The following is an 18606-nucleotide window of genomic DNA, read 5'->3' on the forward strand; positions in this document are numbered from 1 at the left end:
CACACATGCAAACTCTACATACAACTCAGACCTGGACTCAAACCTTAGTCCGCTTGCAGCGAAGAGCCACCATACCTCCTTCCAACCCTGTGGCACTGAAGTCAAGCACATTACTCAGAAGCAGACACAACTTAATGTTTGGACACATGTTTCCATCAGGTCATCAGCATAACTTTGAGGGATTCATCCTGGTAAATATGCTCTCTCTCTCTCTCTCTCTCTCTCTCTCTCTCTCCTCTCTCTCTCTCTCTCTCTCTCTCTCTCTCTCTCTCTCTGTCTCTCTCTCTCTCTGTCTCTCTCTCTCTGGTCAAAACAGTCTGCCATGGCCCCTCTTTCTCCCTGCCCAAGTGTTTATTAATAAACCTAAACAGATCAGTGGTAGTCATGGTCACACATAGCGGCACAGTGAAAGAGTGAGGAGGCAGGGTCAACTGGTACGCCCCCCCACCCCACCCCACCCCATCCCTCAACCCCTCAACCCCCTCCTCTCAGTTCATGTGCAGACTCTGCTCCCGCTCATTCGACCACACTTGGACTTTGGATCACAACATCTCACCCTGTGTCCAACTGATTCGACCTCGGAATTCAAGCACAAAGAGAGAGAAGCAAAGGATACACACCAAAAGGTAAGCAGAATTATATTTACTACCTATCACTATCAACCATTACACCTAATGGTTGATACTGATCAAGTTTAATTCATAAGTCTAACACATGTGATTTGATTTATGTATACCGATTCAATACATCAATTTATAAAAGTAAAGTGATAAAAGTATAAGAAAAAAGCTCTCTGAATGCATGACTTAAAAAGCAAGAAAGGTTTCTGCTCAGAATGCAAACGTATGCCCGTCCTTTCACTGGGCTCCAGAAGTCCAAAGGAATTCACTTTGTGCTCAACGGCTGTTCTGCCGCAGGACAGCTGGTCACTGTCATTCTTCCACCGAAGGCAGAACAAACTTCTAAAATACACCTCTGCTCATCAGCGCATCCACCGTCTGACCTAGTTTTAATATAAACACAGGAGCTGTATCTTGGATTCTGCTGGAGGAAATCTTCCAGCGAGGAAATGGTAGACATTCGTTCACAAATGCCTTTCTACGCTATAAATCTCAGCGTGATGACACTTTTAGGTCAATTTGATCAATTCACTCCTGGGGAGTCTCACGCCAGTCTTGGCAAACACCTCACAGGGTTGTATTACAGCTGCTTTATTCACCAGGGCACATCACAAATGTTCTTCTGTCCACATGATATGTTATGATAATCCGCTCGCAAATGTAATCCCGATAATGCCTCTCGCTGGAACTTCAGAGAAAATGCGATTGTGTGTGTTGATATTAGCTGTGTTGAGGTTTCATTGAATTCTCTGAATATTCTGCCGATTGAAAAAACGCGAGCCGAAGCTTCGAGGGGAAAGCTGTCAATACCAGACCCTCTGGTCAACCGTGCCCACTCCGCTCCGCATGCCCACATGTGCTAATGACATCAGCATAGTCTGCCTAAAATATTAACTGAAAATGTCATCAGTGCCAGCCGGGATTAACATTCGCCTCATGCAACACGATGCCAACATTCACAGCTCTAATATGCCTCAGCTAGAGTTTCTGACATGTTTGTCTGCTCTGATCAGGGGAATTTCAAGAATCACGTTCGAATCAATGGATGACCGAGATGATAAATGTCCTCCTGCCGGGTTCGAGCCACTCTTCATCGAAGAAGAGGACGGGGATCAGGACCGGGAGGGAAACACAAACCTGCCCGGACTTACTTTTACTGGAACGCAGCTTAAACAGTCGTCTTTACTGAAGCCGTACCTGCAGGAGATGGATGACTTGCTGAAGAGCTGTGAGGATCTCGCTGGCGTCCCATTCGGCTCGCAGTGCTCTGAAAGTCACAACGAAACGAGTCACGGTCGGGGCGGAGGGGACGTTACGATGGGAATCTATGGAGAAGCACACACATCTCCTCCTGCATATCTGTCCACCATCTCCGTGGACACTCACACGAAAAGGCCTGCAACAGAAAACCCGCCGACACGAGGCCAGTCACGTAGCACGAGCGCCACCATTGACAGGTGCAGAGTGACCAGAGGAAGCGCTCGCCAGTCAGAGATGCCCCTCACTACCGCCGGCAACAAACTGAGCGAGAGCATGGTGGAGTACGAGGGCCAGCTGATGGGCATGTTGGCCATGCTGGAGAACTGCATGGAGGAGACTGGCATGGACTTTGAGCCCCAAGACTGGGTTCCAGAGTCAGCCCAAGAATATGTACACATCAATCACAATCCACGTCTTGGTTGGGGAGCAACGCTGGTGCCCGTCCAGCATGAGAGGCCGATGGAGTCGGAGACCCAGCCGATGCATTTAGATTCCAGTCAACAGGTGGAAGAAGATCAAGTTTCCGAGGACTGTGGCGATAGAGCAACAAATGGATGCCAGTTAAATCTCCCGCCCAGCTGTGACGACGTGGGAGGCTTCCCGCATTTCAACACAGATACAGGAGGTTTCGACCGAGAGTTCAGCTTTACGCAGTCGCCAACCCTGTCAGAGGAGAACAACACAACACCAATGGTCAAGAAGGGCACAGACACAAAGAGAGACATCACTGAGACAGAAAGAGACGACACTGAACTGCCCGACGAAAAGAGACACAAGCTGAAGATGGACGCCACTGACACGGGATCTGGACTGGATGAATTAGAGGAAGTTGGGTCTCAGATGGAGGAGTGCATAGAGGAGGTGCAGCTGTTGGAAAAGAGGAGGAAGGAGCTCCTGGCGGAGGTGCTCCAGCTCAGAGGGAAGAAAGACTCCGAGGAGCCGGAAACGACAGGAGAACGGGAGGAGACAGAGGAGCAGATTGATAGCAAGGTGGCAGAGCTCATGGACGTCCTCAAGATGGAGAAAGAAGGGCGGAGGGTGGAGAGGAAGAAGGAGATGACGATCCTCAGGGAGGAGAGGGCCGAGGAGGAGAGGAGGATGTGGAAGGTGAACCTGGAGAGACAGGGGCTGCAGGACGAGCTCCGGAAGCTGAAGAGGAGGCTGTTCGCCATCGCTCGAGACTGCGCCCACAGCCAGGCCGCCCTGAACAAACACCGGCGGGAGGTGGAGCTGCTCAGGAGAGAAGAGGTGAGAAACACAAAACGCCCGTCACATTTCGAAGAACTCCGCGTGTAAAATCTCTTTCCCGCCGTCTTCCAGGAGAAGCTGAACTCGGCCGTGCTCCAGCTGACGGAGGAGGGATTCCAGCTCAGGTCAGCGCAGAAACAGCAGCTCTCCGACCTGCGGGCAAAGCTCGACGCCCGGCGATCCAGCCAGACCTCCAACGCTCAGGACGAGCTGAGCGAGTGCAGGAGGCACTCCTGTGGTGACATCCAGCAGTATGTGCAGGGCGGGCTGAAATCCCTGGAGGACAGGTGCATCACCGATACCCGCTTTTCCGATTAGAAATGCATTAATATGAAGGCAAATCATTAAAGATTTTGTGCCTTATGTTTCCAGGTATGAACCCATTTTGCTGGCCTTGCTGAAGCGGAGAGAGGCCGCCGAGGCGGCTCTGGTTAAAACTAAAGAGCAGGCGCAGGAGCTGCGCGCCCAGCTGACTCCTCTCAGAGAGGAGATACAAAAACTGCAGCTCCAGAGGGCTTGTTTGGAGGAGAAAGTCAAACTAATTCACATACAAAGAAGAGAGGACGTGTGGCACTACAAGGTAAACACGGTGATGAATCAACAGTTGTGTGAAGATGAGAATGAAGACGCTGTCAACACATGCATGTACCTTTCAGGAAACGGTTTACTATCTTGAGGAGAGCAGCAGACAGCTGAAAACAGAGTTACAGATTCAGAAGAAGAAAACAAAGGAGATAGCCGAGCTGAAGGACACTCTTTCCAAGCAACTGTTGCTTTACAGGTGAATTATCCAGTTTGTGTCAAAGCTTAAAAAATAGAAATTGAGTAAATTCCTATAACGTTTTTTTTCTCCTTACAGGGCTGTGATCAAAGACCATAACAAGCCTGGCCATGAGAACTCATGAGAGCACACCTTATTTAATGTGTTCCTCGAAATCTACTAGTGAACTTTAAAGTTCGCCGAATGCACTTTATACAATTAAATACACACGATTGTTACAAAGCAAAGCTAAGATTTAACGAATGTTGTCCTGGTGTGAGCTTGTAGAAAGTTTTTTTTTTTGTTATGAATAAAGGCAGCGTTTCTTGTAATCCGGGTGCAACTGATGAGTTAATGTCCTTGTGGAGAGCCGAGAAGGTTTCATGTACTTATAAGGGCAACATGTCTGCAGAGCCACACAACAGGACAAAGAGTAATAGAGTGAGAGTCGGCATGGGAGACAGGAAAGTACCGAGACGTCGCAGCACACATGAAAAGGTCTGGTGCGAAGTACTGTAAGGCATTACCAGGTACGAACGTCGAAAGAATTATTAGTTCAAGGTGCCGCAAAGAACTCTTTCACTTTGAGTGAGTTGGACTGGTAAAATAATACCATGACCTTTAAAGTTAAACTATAACCCTGACCCCCCCAGATGTAGAAGATAAATAAAAGAAGTGGAAACAGAAGTCTATCAAAGACATTTTATTAGGAATGCATCCACTGTACAGTTGAAAAATATTAAAATGTAGAATAATAATAATAATTAAAAAATCAACTTGTAATGTATAAGAGAACATTAAATTGATTTACCAATGACTGAGGCAAAGGGTAGTGGGACCAAAATAGACTATTCAAACATGCATTCAGTAAAAAACAGCTGGTGTGTAAATCAACATCCAGACCAATACGATGGAAACGAGTCTGAGCTAAAAAAAACTGATTGTTTTGTAACCAGGGGCTCACCTTCAAACGAGCCTGACATCAAATCCAAAGCAAAAGTTAAAATGCTGTGCAGTGTGTACGCAAGACGTGGCAGTAAGTTGTTGTTGTTGTTGTTTTTTTTTAACAGAAACTTAAAAGTTAAATGTTTCAGTGTATAAAGAGGAAGCCAATTTGGTTCCAGAAATACAAATATTAAGGTACACAGCAAAATAAAACAAACAACAAAAAAACAAAACATGGGCGAGTGGTTGAGGTGCGAAGTTACTTGAAAAGAGAGTTCATCACTTTAAAAACAATACATACTCTCATACACCCTTTAGGATTTACAGTCAGTTTTGTTTTTCATACAGAAAGAGGAAGTTGCTGGTTGGAAGCTCTTGAGGTGATGGATTGTGGCGAGGCGCTACGCTGTGGCTTCAGGGTCCGTGGAGCCCTCGGGATCCTCGTCGTTGTAGATGTTCTCGGCCTAAAAAAAGAGGAGCGGGTTCAGCTATCTCGACGCGTTTGGATTAGAATGCACGTTTTTCTCTCGGGATCTTGACGCCACCAGCTTTGATATCAGCAACAGCTGCAGTCGTTGACCTTATAATGATCCCCCGGTGTTGGTATTATCTTGTATATTGTATCACGGAGAGACTAATTCCCCCCTGGAGCTACAGACCGGAGGAATCATGTTCGCCGCCGCGCCGTCACGGCTGCCTTACCATTTGCCAAACTTGCATTATGTTGTCCTCGGACACGGAGCAGATGATCCAGGGCTCGTTAGGGTTCCAGGAGAAGTCGGAGATCTTGGCAGTGTGGCCTCCGTGAATGAACTGGTGTGGAAAAACCATGCCTGAGTATCAAAGTGTTCGCCGACAAACCACCACATGCAGGAATTCACTGAAACTCACCAGCAGCTCAGGAGGACCATCCTCCGCATCTTCTGGCGACTGCTCCTCTCCAATTTTGCTGAAAATATAACAACGACAGTGATTATAAGTTCTGTTTGTCTAGAGCTGTGTTTCCACTGACAGCCATTATTGTGCTACAATAAATGTAGCACAGCTTGGAAATGTCAAGAAGAACGACAGTCATTCAAAATGTCAAATTTGGAAAAGAAGGAGCGGCACTCCCACGATGATGAATTGATTACCTGAGGTCCCAGACGTTGAGGCGACGATCCGTCCCACTGGACGCCAGAATGGTCTCATTATGGGGAGACCACTGAACCTAAAACATCCAAATATGCAACCGTGTAAAACTCCTGCGTGCGTCACAGCTTAAACTGTTCTTATCTTCTCATTCTCAAACACACAGTGTACCTGGAAGATCTCGTCCTTGTGCGACTCGAAGGAATGCAGCTTCAGTTTCAGGTTCCTCAAGTCCCAAAGTGCCACCGTCTGCAGGTGAGGAGGGAGGAAGACATTACACATACCTGCTGCGCTACACTGAAGGTAAACCCGAGGGAGTAAAGCAAATTGAATCCCAACTTCAAATTAGGGGGAAAACACTTGCTTACCTTGTCTGCCGAGCCAGTGGCCAGGATGAACTCGCTATAGGGATTAAATGACAAACAGTTGACCTCGGCGGTGTGCGCATCTACTGCATGGCTGGGTTTGGAGGTGTTGTTGGAACGCGTGTCCCATCTGAAGAGGAAAAAAACAAAAACAAAAAAAAACCACAGGTTGAATATCAAACCCCTGTGAGCATGTCTGAGCCGCTTCATTGGATTTGATTAAAAGATGGCTTTACATCATAAGCTTCTGGTCATCTGCCACAGATCCAAACAGCGACTCGTGAAGCAGGTGCCAGGAGACGTCTTCCACCACAGCCGTGTGGCCTGTGAAGATCGTCTTGGCGTCCACGATCCTCCCCTCCTTGGGCACGGCACTGATGTCCCACAGACAGATCGTCTATGGATTTAAATAAAAGGGCATTTGCATTGCAAAGACTTGAACTCAAACGATTTTTAAAATGCACATCCTGACAAAAGACTCGATGTTTGATTACCCCCCCTTACATGATCATCAGATGCACTGAGGAGACATCCAGACAGATTTGGATTCCACGAGAGACCATAGCCTTCTTTCTGATGGCCTCTGAGCCGCAGATCAGGGTGACACTCTCCAGAAACATCTGTGGACATCAATATTATTTCACACCGTTACAAAATCCAGCCCATTTTTTCCTCAATGTATCCAAAAACACGCCGGCGATCGAGCCGTATGCGAGTTCATGATATGTACCTGGCTTGGAGGGATGTTTGGTGTAGTCAAACACCAGCACATCCGAGGTGGGGGTCTTCGTGGCAATAATGCACGGGTTCTGGGGCATGTAGCGGGCGCGGTTCACTTCTCCTTCGTGGTTGATCTTGATTTCTATCTCAATCTTGCCCGTCACTGAGCCAAATCCACCAAATTCTGAAAGCAAACACAGCAGAACGCATTGCCAGTTAAAATGAGCAAAACAAAGGAAACCAGCTCAGTGTTTACAAGCAGGACGGCTTCTGTTTTAGTGACCGAAAATACAGCTCACTGACAAATTGAGAATTCACAATAGAGTCTGAATGCGTACAAATCCAGGTTACTTGACATGCGAGCGCTGCTAACCTCCTTTATCGCTGTCATACTGTGACGCCTCCAACTGGGCGTCATCATTGGGTAGCTGGACAGTCGCAATAACCAAATGATTCTGCTCGTCAGAGGTGTGTGTTCCCAACACCAACCGGTGCACGCTGAAATCCTTTCCCTCTGGCCTGGTAGAAAGAACGAGGCGTCGTTTAACATATGGATGAGTGTATGGCACAGAGACAAAGGAGAAGCAGTGCAGGTCCACTGGGCGTCTACCTGGAGACATCCGGCAGCCACTGAGCAGTGAGGCTGGGCCACTCCAGAGCATGGGTCATCACCAAGTCATAGAGAAAAGGAGTATTTTTCTTCCAGATCTTGTATTCCTCGTTGATCACTCTCTCCTCCACAGCATCGTCAAACGCTCCAGCTAGAGAGAGAGGATTAACAAAAGACCCAGAGATGAATTAATCACGTGCAATGAGATCCCTTGTTACGTTTAGTGGGTTCAAACTGTTGGAAGATTTGTGTGCAGGTTGTGCAAACAGAGAAGCTGCTCAGATGACTGAGTTAATAGAGGTGTGTGTGTGTGTGTGTGTGTGTGTGTGTGTGTGTGTGTGTGTGTGTGTGTGTGCCACGAAGAAGCTGCTACATTACTGAACTTGAGGCCTGGCCAGTGTCCAATATGAAACATGCTATTTTAGTTTTTCTCCAGACAATATCAGCATCTCGTGACATTTATCGACGATCGAGTTGTTTCTGTCGTCCGGTTCTTACAATTACTTGGCGGCTAGCCGCTGCTTGAAGCTACCCGGCTAATCAGCTGCGACACGACAGAACACTTTTTCTTTTTTTAAACACAGTGCTAACAATAAACGCACTCATTTACCTTCCTTGTCCGCCATTGCGCGTATCTTGAAGCGATTGCCAGAAACACGGAGATGTTACTCGAAACGCGGAGCCAGTAAACCCACAGTCCCAGGTCGGCCTCCGGCTGCTATTTAAACCATAGTATGAACAATGCTAAGCTAACGGGGAGCTAACCGAGCGGCCGCCTGTATGCTGGACGTGGGTGCGTTCGCGCGCTCAGTCCAAGCGCGAGGGGGACGTCTTTCTGCCAATCACCGGCTGTTGCTGTTGGTGACCAGCAGAGGGCGTCATCATGGCGCTCAGACAAAGGGGAGACGGGTCACCGAGTTCATCTTTCTCATCTGGCGCAACAATCAAGGAAATCCATAGAAAGAAAAGACAATGAACACAAACTATAAACAAATAAATACATGTATAACGTGTAAGTATTATAAATTGCAAAATTAAAATACTTTTTTTGAGTCATACCGTCATCTCATCAGTAATTAGATCTACAGATGAAAGTAGCGCAATATTGTTAGATCGGAGATGTATTTTAGTGACTGGAAAAATAATGAATACGTGAAATATCCTGTGAAGAGGATTTGCGTTTTTCACGTGGACTTTTTCCTCTGCAATATGACAACACACATGTTCATGCTCACTATTGGTCAATTGCGAAATCGTGTTTCAGTAAGAGCTTACTTGATTGGACGAGCAAAATAAGCTGATCTCTCATTGGCTGCAATTGAAGCGGGTCCTTAGAACAGTAAATATGGCCGCCACTTCTCTCAGGGGGCTGCAAACCTGGCAACTTTAGTTCGACAGTATGTCTTCCACTGATTTTTCGGGCGTGCTGGACATCCTGCGGTTACTGTATCGGCACGTCGAGGCTCTGGAGGAGTTTGCGGGCGGCATCGTGTTCAGAGAGGGACGGAGGGCGGCTCTTGTGGAGCCGACAGACACAAACCGCTTCAAGACGTTCGTCAGCAGCGTGTTTGTGTGCTTTGACAAGGAGCTGCAGCAAACACCGAGCTGCAACCAGGTAACACCTCCAAACTTTACTAGAATATAGATTATATAGGTAAGTCGCTGATCTGAAGAGTTCACATAAAGCGAGCTTCGATAAAGTATTGCTGTAGTCGCACAATCAATGCACCACTTAGTAGCTGTGTTATAACTTCCTTGTACGTTGCCCCGTTTTCTACCCATTTAAAACACATGACATCGTGAGGTATAATGTGAGTCATATAATATTGTTAGAAAAGAAAAGGTAAGCAACACTTATCACAGTTCAGAAGGAAATAAAACACATTAGGTGATCAATAATCTTAATCTTAAGTGAAAACGTCAAACTCAAACTATTACGAAAGGCATGGTAAATAAAGTAAAAACTTTATTAAGGTTAAAAAAAAAGATTTAATTTTTATTTCATTGCACTGTATGAAAAGAAAGCCTGATTTAAAAAGTATGTAAAACGGCCTGATTTAAAAGAAGTGCGTGTGTCAGCAGGTCTTAGTTCAGGAAGTTTGACCTACACGTGGAGAGTGTCAGAACTAAAATTTGCTTCACCTTGTTTGCTTTATCAATGAGAAGTCAGTTTTTGAAGTATATATCCCTTGGCACACAGGCAGCCAGTGTAGAGATTGAAGCTGGGGGTCTAATGTGTTCACCCTCCTTGTGCTGCTGAGGACTCTGGCTGCAATGTTCTGGATGATCTACCAGAATTATTTTTTTTACTGACACACCATTACAATGATCTAGCCTACTGAAAATAAGTTTCTCTTAATCCAGTTTGGTCAGAATAAATACTTTCATTCTTGCAATATTATTCAGATGGTAGTAAGCTGATTTTGTGATTGTCTTTATCTGGTTGTTGTATTTCACCTCTATTACTCCCACATTTCTGACTTGATTTGTTGTCTTGAATGATATAGAGTTAATATGAGTGCTCACTTTTAACCAAATATCTTAGTTTTCTCTGGGTTAATTTGTAAAACGTTTTGACACATTAATGGACATGCTAATATTTAATTGAAAAACATCTCTCTTATCAACAGATCTGCACTCTGCCTGAACTTCTGGCCTTTGTTCTAAACAATCTGAAAAGGAAAAAAAAGAGAAATGTCTTGGCACACGGTTATCACCTCCTGTCCCTGGCTCAGGAGGATCGGGATGCAGACTGCTTTAAGTTCCAAGGAGACGTGACTCAAAGCGCCGCTTACATCCATGGCAGTGACCTTTGGAAGAGAGTCATGATTCGACTCGGCACAGACATCACGCGGCATCTTTTGGAAAGCTGCTCCGTGTTTGTGGCAGTTCCTCCTTCATGTGCTTTTCAAGTGTGTGGTGGTCCAGTCCATGACAGAGTGTCCATGACCAGTACACCCAGCGGGTTTGGTCTGCAGACCCAGTCTCGCCGACATAACCGTACAGAGGTTGGGAGGTATCAGGGGTCATTGACCTCAAAAAGGAGACAAACTGAGAATCCTGCTGCAAGCGTGAAGAAGAGGAGAGCAGATGCCAGAATTGAGAAACGGAAAAGAAAGAGAGAAGGCGATCAAATAGATGAGGTGACACGAAAGAGAAGATGTGTTTCACATCAAAAACACGGAGAGGAAATCCAACAAGAGGAACGACAGACCAAGTCTGTGGGCTCAACGCCGTTGGTGAAACCTGTGGAAAGCAGCGCTACGACTTTCAAACCCTCTGTTGAAGCAGCAGCAGCAGCAGCAGCAGCAGCAGCAGCAGCAGGCCATCATCTCGTAGAAGGAGGCCCCAGTTGGAGATCGGGAATCTTCCCTCCTTTGCCGCCGTCCCATTGCTTCATCCGCACTCTGGGATTCCTGTATGGAGGCCGGGGCCTCCGTGGCTTCCTTCTCAACAGAAAAAAGAAGACTGTTGATGGAGCCAGGAAGCTCCACGGGAAGGATTTAATCAGAATAGTGTTCTTTGAGGGCCTGGCTTATTTAAATGGGCTGAAGAGGAAGCCGGAGAAACTCCCCCGGCGCTTTTTCAACATGGTCTCCCTCTTTAACCAGCTGTTACAGCAGCACAGGAGGTGTCCGTACAGCAAAATACTGCAGAGGATGTGCCCAGTGGTCGAGGATCACAGTGCAAGCCCAGCAGGGACGAACTCCCTCCTGCCTTTGCACTGCGCACCTCACCGTGTCTACCTGTTTGTTCGGGAATGTCTCTCCACCGTGATCCCACAGGAGCTGTGGGGCTCCGATCACAACCGAATTCATTTCCTCGTCAGGGTCAAAGGCTTCCTGCACAGTGGCAAGTTTGAGAGGCTCTCACTGGCAGAGCTGATGTGGAAGATGACGGTGAATGATTGCGATTGGATAAAGATCAGTAAGATGGGTGAGATGGCAGTAATTTTTTTTTTTTTGTATTGATTGCTAAATGTATTTGGACTGAATCTAACCAGAATTTTCTCAACTGTAGCTCGATTTTCGCCCAGTGAGCTCGCTTATCGGACACAAATCCTGGGTCAGTTCTTAGCTTGGCTTCTCGACGGCTATGTCGTAGGCCTCGTAAGAGCGTGTTTTTATGTCACTGAGAGTATGGGGAAGAAGAATGCTCTCAGGTTTTACAGACAAGAAGTCTGGACCAGACTGCAGGACTTGGCATTCAGGTACACATTCAAAGGCGTGTGCGGATAATGCCCTGCCACATCAACTCAAAGACTAACAAACACACGCATGTCTTGTAGAGGCCATCTTTCTAAAGGCCGGATGGAGGAGTTGACTCCAGCTCAGGTGGCCTCCCTCCCTAAAGACACAGTCGTCTCCCGCCTTCGCTTCATTCCCAAGGCTGATGGCATGAGACCGATCACCCGAGTCGTAGGAACAGATGCCAAAACGAGGGTAGAGTTCATTCCTAACATACCCATAATTTATGTGTTGATATATTCTGTGTGACAGTGCTCAGGGAGTTTTGGAATATTTTGTATTATTTTTAACAGGTCTATCGAGGGCAAGTCCGAGACTTGCTGGATATTTTGCGGGCCTGCGTTCACTCCACTCCGTCACTGCAGGGCTTTACAGTCTGGGGGATGGCAGATATCCACAAGGTCTTGTGCTCAGTTGCTCCAGCTCAAAAGGAGAAACCACAATCTCTCTACTTTGTAAAGGTGAGCTGTTATACCTACTTTAAAAACGGAGTATTTTTGCATAACACCTCTCGCTGTTTGATTTGCTCTCTATATTTTCACGGTATTCCAGGTGGATGTGAGTGGGGCCTATGAGAGCCTGCCGCATGACAAACTCATGGAGGTGGTCAGCCAGGCCCTGGCACCCGTCCAGGATGAATTCTTCACGATCCGGCGCTACTCCAAGATCTGGAAGAATTCCCACGAAGGCCTGAAAAAGGCCTTTGTTAGACAGGTACCATCATGTCTAAAAATATGATGACGTGAATCACTGAGTAGCTGTCAAAGAAGAGTTATGGAGAGTTGTTGGTTTCTACTTGAAACAAAACTCGGATGAAAGACTGTATGAATGAGTTTTCAGAAGTCTTTGTTTTTACAAGAAGTTAGTTTTTTGAACTACATTTTACTGATTCTGATGCCAAGGACATACCTACAATGTATTCTTTACCCACTTGATTTATCTTGCATCTTTTAGAATGTTTGTCAATGAAATCATAGCAAAACATTGTTTTGTTTTGATTTAATAACTTATTAACATACGCTCTTTCAAAAGAGCATCAACCCTTGCTAATAATAACCTTTGTGACTGAAATGCCTTTTTTCTTGCTTCTTTTTGTTTTCTTGTTCTGTATTAATCCCAATTAATTAATTAATTCCCAGCAATTGTTCATGAGTTAGCTTTTCACATTATTTATTAGTCCTGGTTTTAGTTCTCGTTTGTATCCCTGCAGGCTAATTTTCTGGACGATAACATGAGCTCCACCAACATGAAGGGATTTCTGATGACATTGCAGAATACCGGCAAAGTTCATCACTCCATCCTGGTTGAGCAGGTGACTTGGTCAGGATAATTTCTATAAATAAAAGTTCTTAGCACACGCAAACATTTGATTGTTGTTGTTTTTTTTGTTTGTTTTTTTCAGCATTTCTGCTCAGAACTTCTCGGCAGAGAGGCGTTGCAGTTCTTTTCTCAGATGTTAACTGGCAGCGTTGTTAAGCATGGAAAAAAGTAAACGTCGTTTTCATTCTCTTTTATTCCCTGTGTGGCGAGTTTGAAGAGAGATAGCATAGTTAAGTTGTGTTGGATTCTTCTGCATTTTTGTTCTGATCTTTTTTTCTGTTCTTTTCTTATCCAGGACATATCGTCAGTGCCGAGGGATTCCTCAGGGATCGGTTGTGTCCAGCCTGCTCTGCTGTCTCTGCTACGGTCATATGGAAAATGCCCTGTTCAAAGATATTGCTGGCAACAAAGGGTACAACAGAGCTTCTCCCCTTGCATCAGTCAACGTCTTCTTGTGAACCTGCAGTAACACACACGGAGCAGGAGAGTGCAGCCTTACTGTGTCGTAACTCTGTGCTTTTCTTTCCTCTTTCTCTGCTCTGTAGGTGTTTGATGAGACTGGTTGATGATTTTCTTCTGATCACACCAGACCAACACAAGGCACAAACCTTTCTGAAGTACGACACACAATTTTCCATTTTCACTGATATTTTACTGTTGATTGAGTGATTTATTTGAATGTCTGAAAAATAAGTAATCAACAACAACAACAAAAAAAAAATACAACCAAATAAGCAGGCGTGGGTGTGATGCACATATTATCTTGTAAAACAGGGATGTATAAAAATGATGGCACTTGCTTCAATTAACATGCAGGCATTTTATATTTGGACTTTTGAAAAGAGCTTGATTTAATAGTAATTTGAAGTATTTTTTGAGTGACACCTGGGTCAAAGTGACCATCGGACAACCATTACCTTGGAATCCAACAATGCTCTGAAGGGTGGGGGCAGGGGCTGCGTGTGGCCCGCAATAAAGAGTAAAGTTGTAGTAGTTAAATAGTAACTAGCCGCTCAATAATTACACAGTTACTATGCAAATATAGATATTTGTTCAGGCCTGCGGGTGCACTGAAGCCAATCCCTGCAAACAATGCACAACATCTGAGGGGCAATTAGAGTCAACAGTTGACCTCAGACACATGGACTGTGGGAAGAAACTGGGACACCCAGAGAAAAAGTGATGCATGCACAGGAAGAACATGAAAAGCACGTACAGAGAGAATAACAACCAATAACTGGAGACTTGTATGTTGCTCTTAGGAGCTTGCTGGCTGGAGTACCACAGTATGGGGTCGTGGTCAACCCACAAAAGGTGGCGGTCAACTTTGACGTGTCTCCCAACGTGGCCTCCTGTCCCGGCATCCGCGTGCTGCCTTCTCACTGCCTCTTCCCCTGGTGTGGCCTGCTGCTGGACACCCGCACACTGGATGTGTACAAAGACTATTCTAGGTCAGACGTCCCATCATATACGTCATAATAAGCAAAGCAGATGCCCATTGAGGTTTTTTTTTTTTTTTTTTTTTATGATTCCTGTAAGCAGACTGAAATTTCCGCTTTGTACTCTGGACCTGCTTGTAAACCTGAGGTGACGCCTACTCCAGCATGAATAATGTATTTTCTAATATGACACTCTGTGATTATCAAGCCTATTCCTCCTCGTGACATTCGTAAAGCTATTTTCCGCGCTGCCCTCACATTTCCTTTCTTTTTAATGTTGCCCCTGTCTTTTTTTTTACTTTCTGTTTCTCACAGCTATGCAGGTCTGTCTCTACGCTACAGCCTCACTTTAGGCTCTTTCCGCTCCGCTGGACAGCAAATGAGGAGGAAACTGATGGCGGTGCTCAGGCTCAATTGCCGCGGCTTGTTTTTGGACTTGAAGGTCAGGAACAGAAGGGGTGGTTCGCTTTTAAAAATCATGTATCAGTTTAACGAGTGCAAAGCACGATGTTATATTCCTGGATCCCCGTCCCTCGCAAAAAAAATAACACGTCAGATGAGATGTTGACTTGTTGGCAGAACTTGATCAAACACATAAAAGAGCCTCTTAGGCAGACAGTAGTGAGTCACTGATACAACCAGTTTGTCTTTTGTTTGGCTCAACTCAATATCATCATGAAGTAGTATCAAAAAAAAAAAAACAATCTTTCAGATTAATCTGTAACTTTGTTTTTTTGCCCAGTGATCAGCATTTAATTGAGTCTCAACAGGTGCCCTACAAATGTTTGCCCCCCGAAGCCTCTTGACCTTATTGAAAAGGAACAATCTATGCTCACTGTGTCACAGTTCAGTAATGTTGTAAACTTGTCAACTTGAATGATAACGGAGAGTTTGTGTTGTGGCTTTTGGCCGCAAACCACGATGCACAAAAACTTAAACCATGGAAACATGTTTGGGAATTACAACACATTACTTGTTTGGAGCGGCTCGGTTAAGTTTCCTGAACATACGTGTACTTGTCATGAAATTCAAGCAGTTGCTTAATTCCTTTGTTGATCCTTCATGTATCGAAAGATTATTTTCTCTCCTCAGGTCAATTCTCTTGAGACGGTCTACAAGAATATCTACAAGCTGGTGTTGCTGCATGCATGCAGGTATTGAAAAGAAGCTTGGATGTGACAGATTTTTGTATTGCTGGAATAAACAATCATATCAACACTATTAAATGGTGAAATAGCTGCAAATGCATTCAAAATAGTAGTTTCTATTACTGATAACGAAGTGAAAACTGGTTTCGCAAGGCATATTTATAGAGTACTATTCGAACACAGGCCAATTGACAGTGCTTTACAAAGAAATAAAATAAATGCATTAAAGCTTTAAAAGAAATGAAAGAAATACATTAACATTACGTATTGAAGAATCTCAATCTTCAGCCCTTCCCTAGTTCTGGCACTGAAACTTTAATTCAAACTGAAATTAGTTAAATTAATTTCAAATTTAGTGCAAGAAATTATTAAATCAAATTACACTAATAAATAAATAAAGATTTAATGAAGTGAAATTGTAGAAATTGTGAAAATATTTATAATTAAGTTAATGTTGGCATGTAATTAGAAAAACCTACTGTGGCTTTTTCTTTGCAGGTTTGCTCCGTTTGCTCCAGGTTTTTTACAACAACAATCATTATAGAATGATAATTATAATTGTAATGGTTTTCTTGATGTAACACTTTTCTAATGAGTAACTTATCTTTTTTCTTTCTTAGAAGCCATAACCTAAATCATCCCTCCAGCCATCGAGATTAGCATCACATGGCACTTAAATGTTTATTTACACTAAAATAAGTAAGATACAAATAATTATTAAATATGCGGTGTATTTAATTTTTGCTTAATTATTTCATTAGATGTCACCAAATTGAGGGACTGTAAATAACTTGATGCTTTAGTTTATAAGCCATATGTCATATTGTGATCCTCAGATTAGAAACACAGGATTCACTTCCAATGTCACATGCGTTTCGGTCTGTGGTCTTCATGGGCTGTAAAGATGCTGCTGTTGAATCAGCTATTGAGATTATTTGCCAATCAATACCAGAAACCCTGCTTCTATTTTTTTTTTTTTTATGTCAAATTGCATCTATTTTACTGGTGCTTGTCGATTTCTGTGTCTTGTTTTTCCTCTCCAGGTTCCATGTTTGTGCCCAGAGTTTGCCCTTTGGTCAGATGGTTGCTAAGAACCCTGCTTACTTCCTGCGGATGATCTGGGAGATGTCGCAGTTCACCAACAAGATCATCAGACAGAGCAACAAAGGCACAGCCTCTGATTCCAACTCGTAAATAAAGCCTCAAGTGGAAGAATGTTGGCTTCTTAATTATATTTCCTTTTCCCGTTTCCTTTAGGAGTGATTCTCGGTTGCAGGGCACAGACGGGCCTCGTGCAATATGAAGCTGTTGAGCTGCTTTTTTGTCTGTCCTTTTTGCTGGTGCTGTCACAACAACGTTCCCAATACAAAGATCTGCTCCGGCATCTGCACAAGCGTACGTATCCTCATGAAACACACATTCTTACACAAGTGGTGTGACTGGACGAACCGGGATGATGACCATAGTGGATATGGTTCAATGTATTCATTCAATGAATACGTTCTGAGGCTATAATCACCAAGTTCTGTCGTGAGACGAATGCATCAGCTATGATCATTAATGAACTTGACTTCAGTCAACTGCAGGAAGGATGATAAACTGAATCAGTCGGTCTGTTGAGACGTTTGAAAGCCATTTTGAAATGTTTTGATGCTTGAAATTTTCCTCTTGTATATTTATAACAATGTGAACACATAACTATCATACAAACACCAGGAATGCCAGGATTTGCCAGATTGGTGCACCCAACTCTGCAAATCTAGATATGTGACTTTACATCGACGCAAGCACCAAGCTATGTTGATGAGGAGGGGGAAATTATCTGTTTTCCTCCATTTTACAGGAAAGCGCAGCCTGGAGCGACGCCTTGGTGATCTGCGGCTGGCCAGGGTCCGACAGGCCGCAACCCCCAGGATCCCTCCTGACTTCTTAGCCATCCAAATGTAGACAAACCAGATGGCCCCAACTCTTGCCATGTGAAACTATCACAAACTGCTGAGGGCTTTTAAGTGAAATATACATTTGTCAAAGAAACACATTTTTGCCATGTCTGATTCTCAGAGTTGAGGCAATCCCTCGTCTTGATGGGAAATGAAACATCAATATACTGGGAATAACCAAGGCCTATCTGATTGAAACACTTTAATGATAAACCTCTGTTGTAAACACACCCTATGAAATGACTACAATCCATCCAGTAAAGAAAGATAATTGAAAATTACCCAGTTGCTGGACCGAGGTCAAGCTCTTCTTGGACTTTGGGTCACACAAAGGCAAATTGCCACAGAAGCAATTATGTAATGTGAAAGGCAAAAAAAATAATTTGATTTACAGTTACATGAAGGATTTCCGGGTCTTCCAGTTCAGAATTTATTTGTCTTGTTTGAGCATGTATGTGTTTAGGTCTGGTGTCTTCTCACGTTCAGTCATTCTGGAGGTGAGCTGTTGAATATGACTGAGTGAGGCTGATGGACTGCTCACATATAAAGGGTGCAACCTGCCGTCTTCAGCTGGGATCAACTCCACCATCAATATATATAGAAGATCGATGTTTCACAGAAAAATCTATGGATTGTTTGAGACGATTGGATCACATGCTAAAGCAGCGTTCAGGTCCAAATGTATACTTTTAATGTTCAGTCAAATACGAGTCAATTTGATGTGCTTCAATAAATGTTATTGATTCAAGCCATAATAAATCCTTATCCTTACATTTAAATCAACATCTGAGTGCCTGATTAAATGTCACAACGGCAATAAAATGTCCACAGACGCTTTGGGTTTGTTACTGCC

The 18606-nt window shown here is 44.3% G+C and overlaps 3 protein-coding genes across 3 annotated transcripts; 2 read left to right on the plus strand and 1 right to left on the minus strand.

The window, feature by feature from the left end:
• The first annotated feature begins 492 nt into the window (after nt 1-492).
• On the plus strand, nt 493-4214 carry sync (syncoilin, intermediate filament protein). Its single transcript, XM_080515600.1, has 6 exons — nt 493-626; nt 1634-3128; nt 3201-3415; nt 3501-3708; nt 3785-3909; nt 3988-4214. Exons 1-6 carry the CDS (start codon nt 496-498, stop codon nt 4031-4033), a joined length of 2220 nt encoding a protein of 739 aa, XP_080371726.1. The 5' UTR covers nt 493-495; the 3' UTR covers nt 4034-4214.
• Nucleotides 4215-4593: 379 nt separating this feature from the next.
• On the minus strand, nt 4594-8472 carry rbbp4 (retinoblastoma binding protein 4). The gene is made up of 12 exons (XM_080516306.1): nt 8270-8472; nt 7660-7810; nt 7423-7568; nt 7060-7233; nt 6834-6949; nt 6566-6726; nt 6333-6459; nt 6136-6213; nt 5967-6043; nt 5725-5782; nt 5536-5646; nt 4594-5297 (listed from the first exon to the last, which is right to left on the minus strand). Exons 1-12 carry the CDS (start codon nt 8283-8285, stop codon nt 5235-5237), a joined length of 1278 nt encoding a protein of 425 aa, XP_080372432.1. The 5' UTR covers nt 8286-8472; the 3' UTR covers nt 4594-5234.
• Nucleotides 8473-9058: 586 nt separating this feature from the next.
• Nucleotides 9059-18055, plus strand: tert (telomerase reverse transcriptase; the record flags this gene model as incomplete). Its single annotated transcript, XM_080516573.1, is given in 17 exon segments — nt 9059-9274; nt 10290-11595; nt 11680-11869; nt 11948-12101; nt 12200-12367; nt 12459-12620; nt 13117-13218; nt 13309-13394; nt 13522-13638; nt 13772-13843; nt 14489-14677; nt 14981-15107; nt 15758-15819; nt 16857-16989; nt 16995-17039; nt 17043-17208; nt 17657-18055. Coding segments are annotated over 17 exon segments (3399 nt in total). The 3' UTR covers nt 17761-18055.
• Between the last annotated feature and the right edge of the window lie 551 nt (nt 18056-18606).

The sequence above is a fragment of the Blennius ocellaris genome, assembly GCF_963422515.1.
Source record: "Blennius ocellaris genome assembly, chromosome: 20".
Classification (NCBI taxonomy): Eukaryota; Metazoa; Chordata; class Actinopteri; order Blenniiformes; family Blenniidae; genus Blennius; species Blennius ocellaris.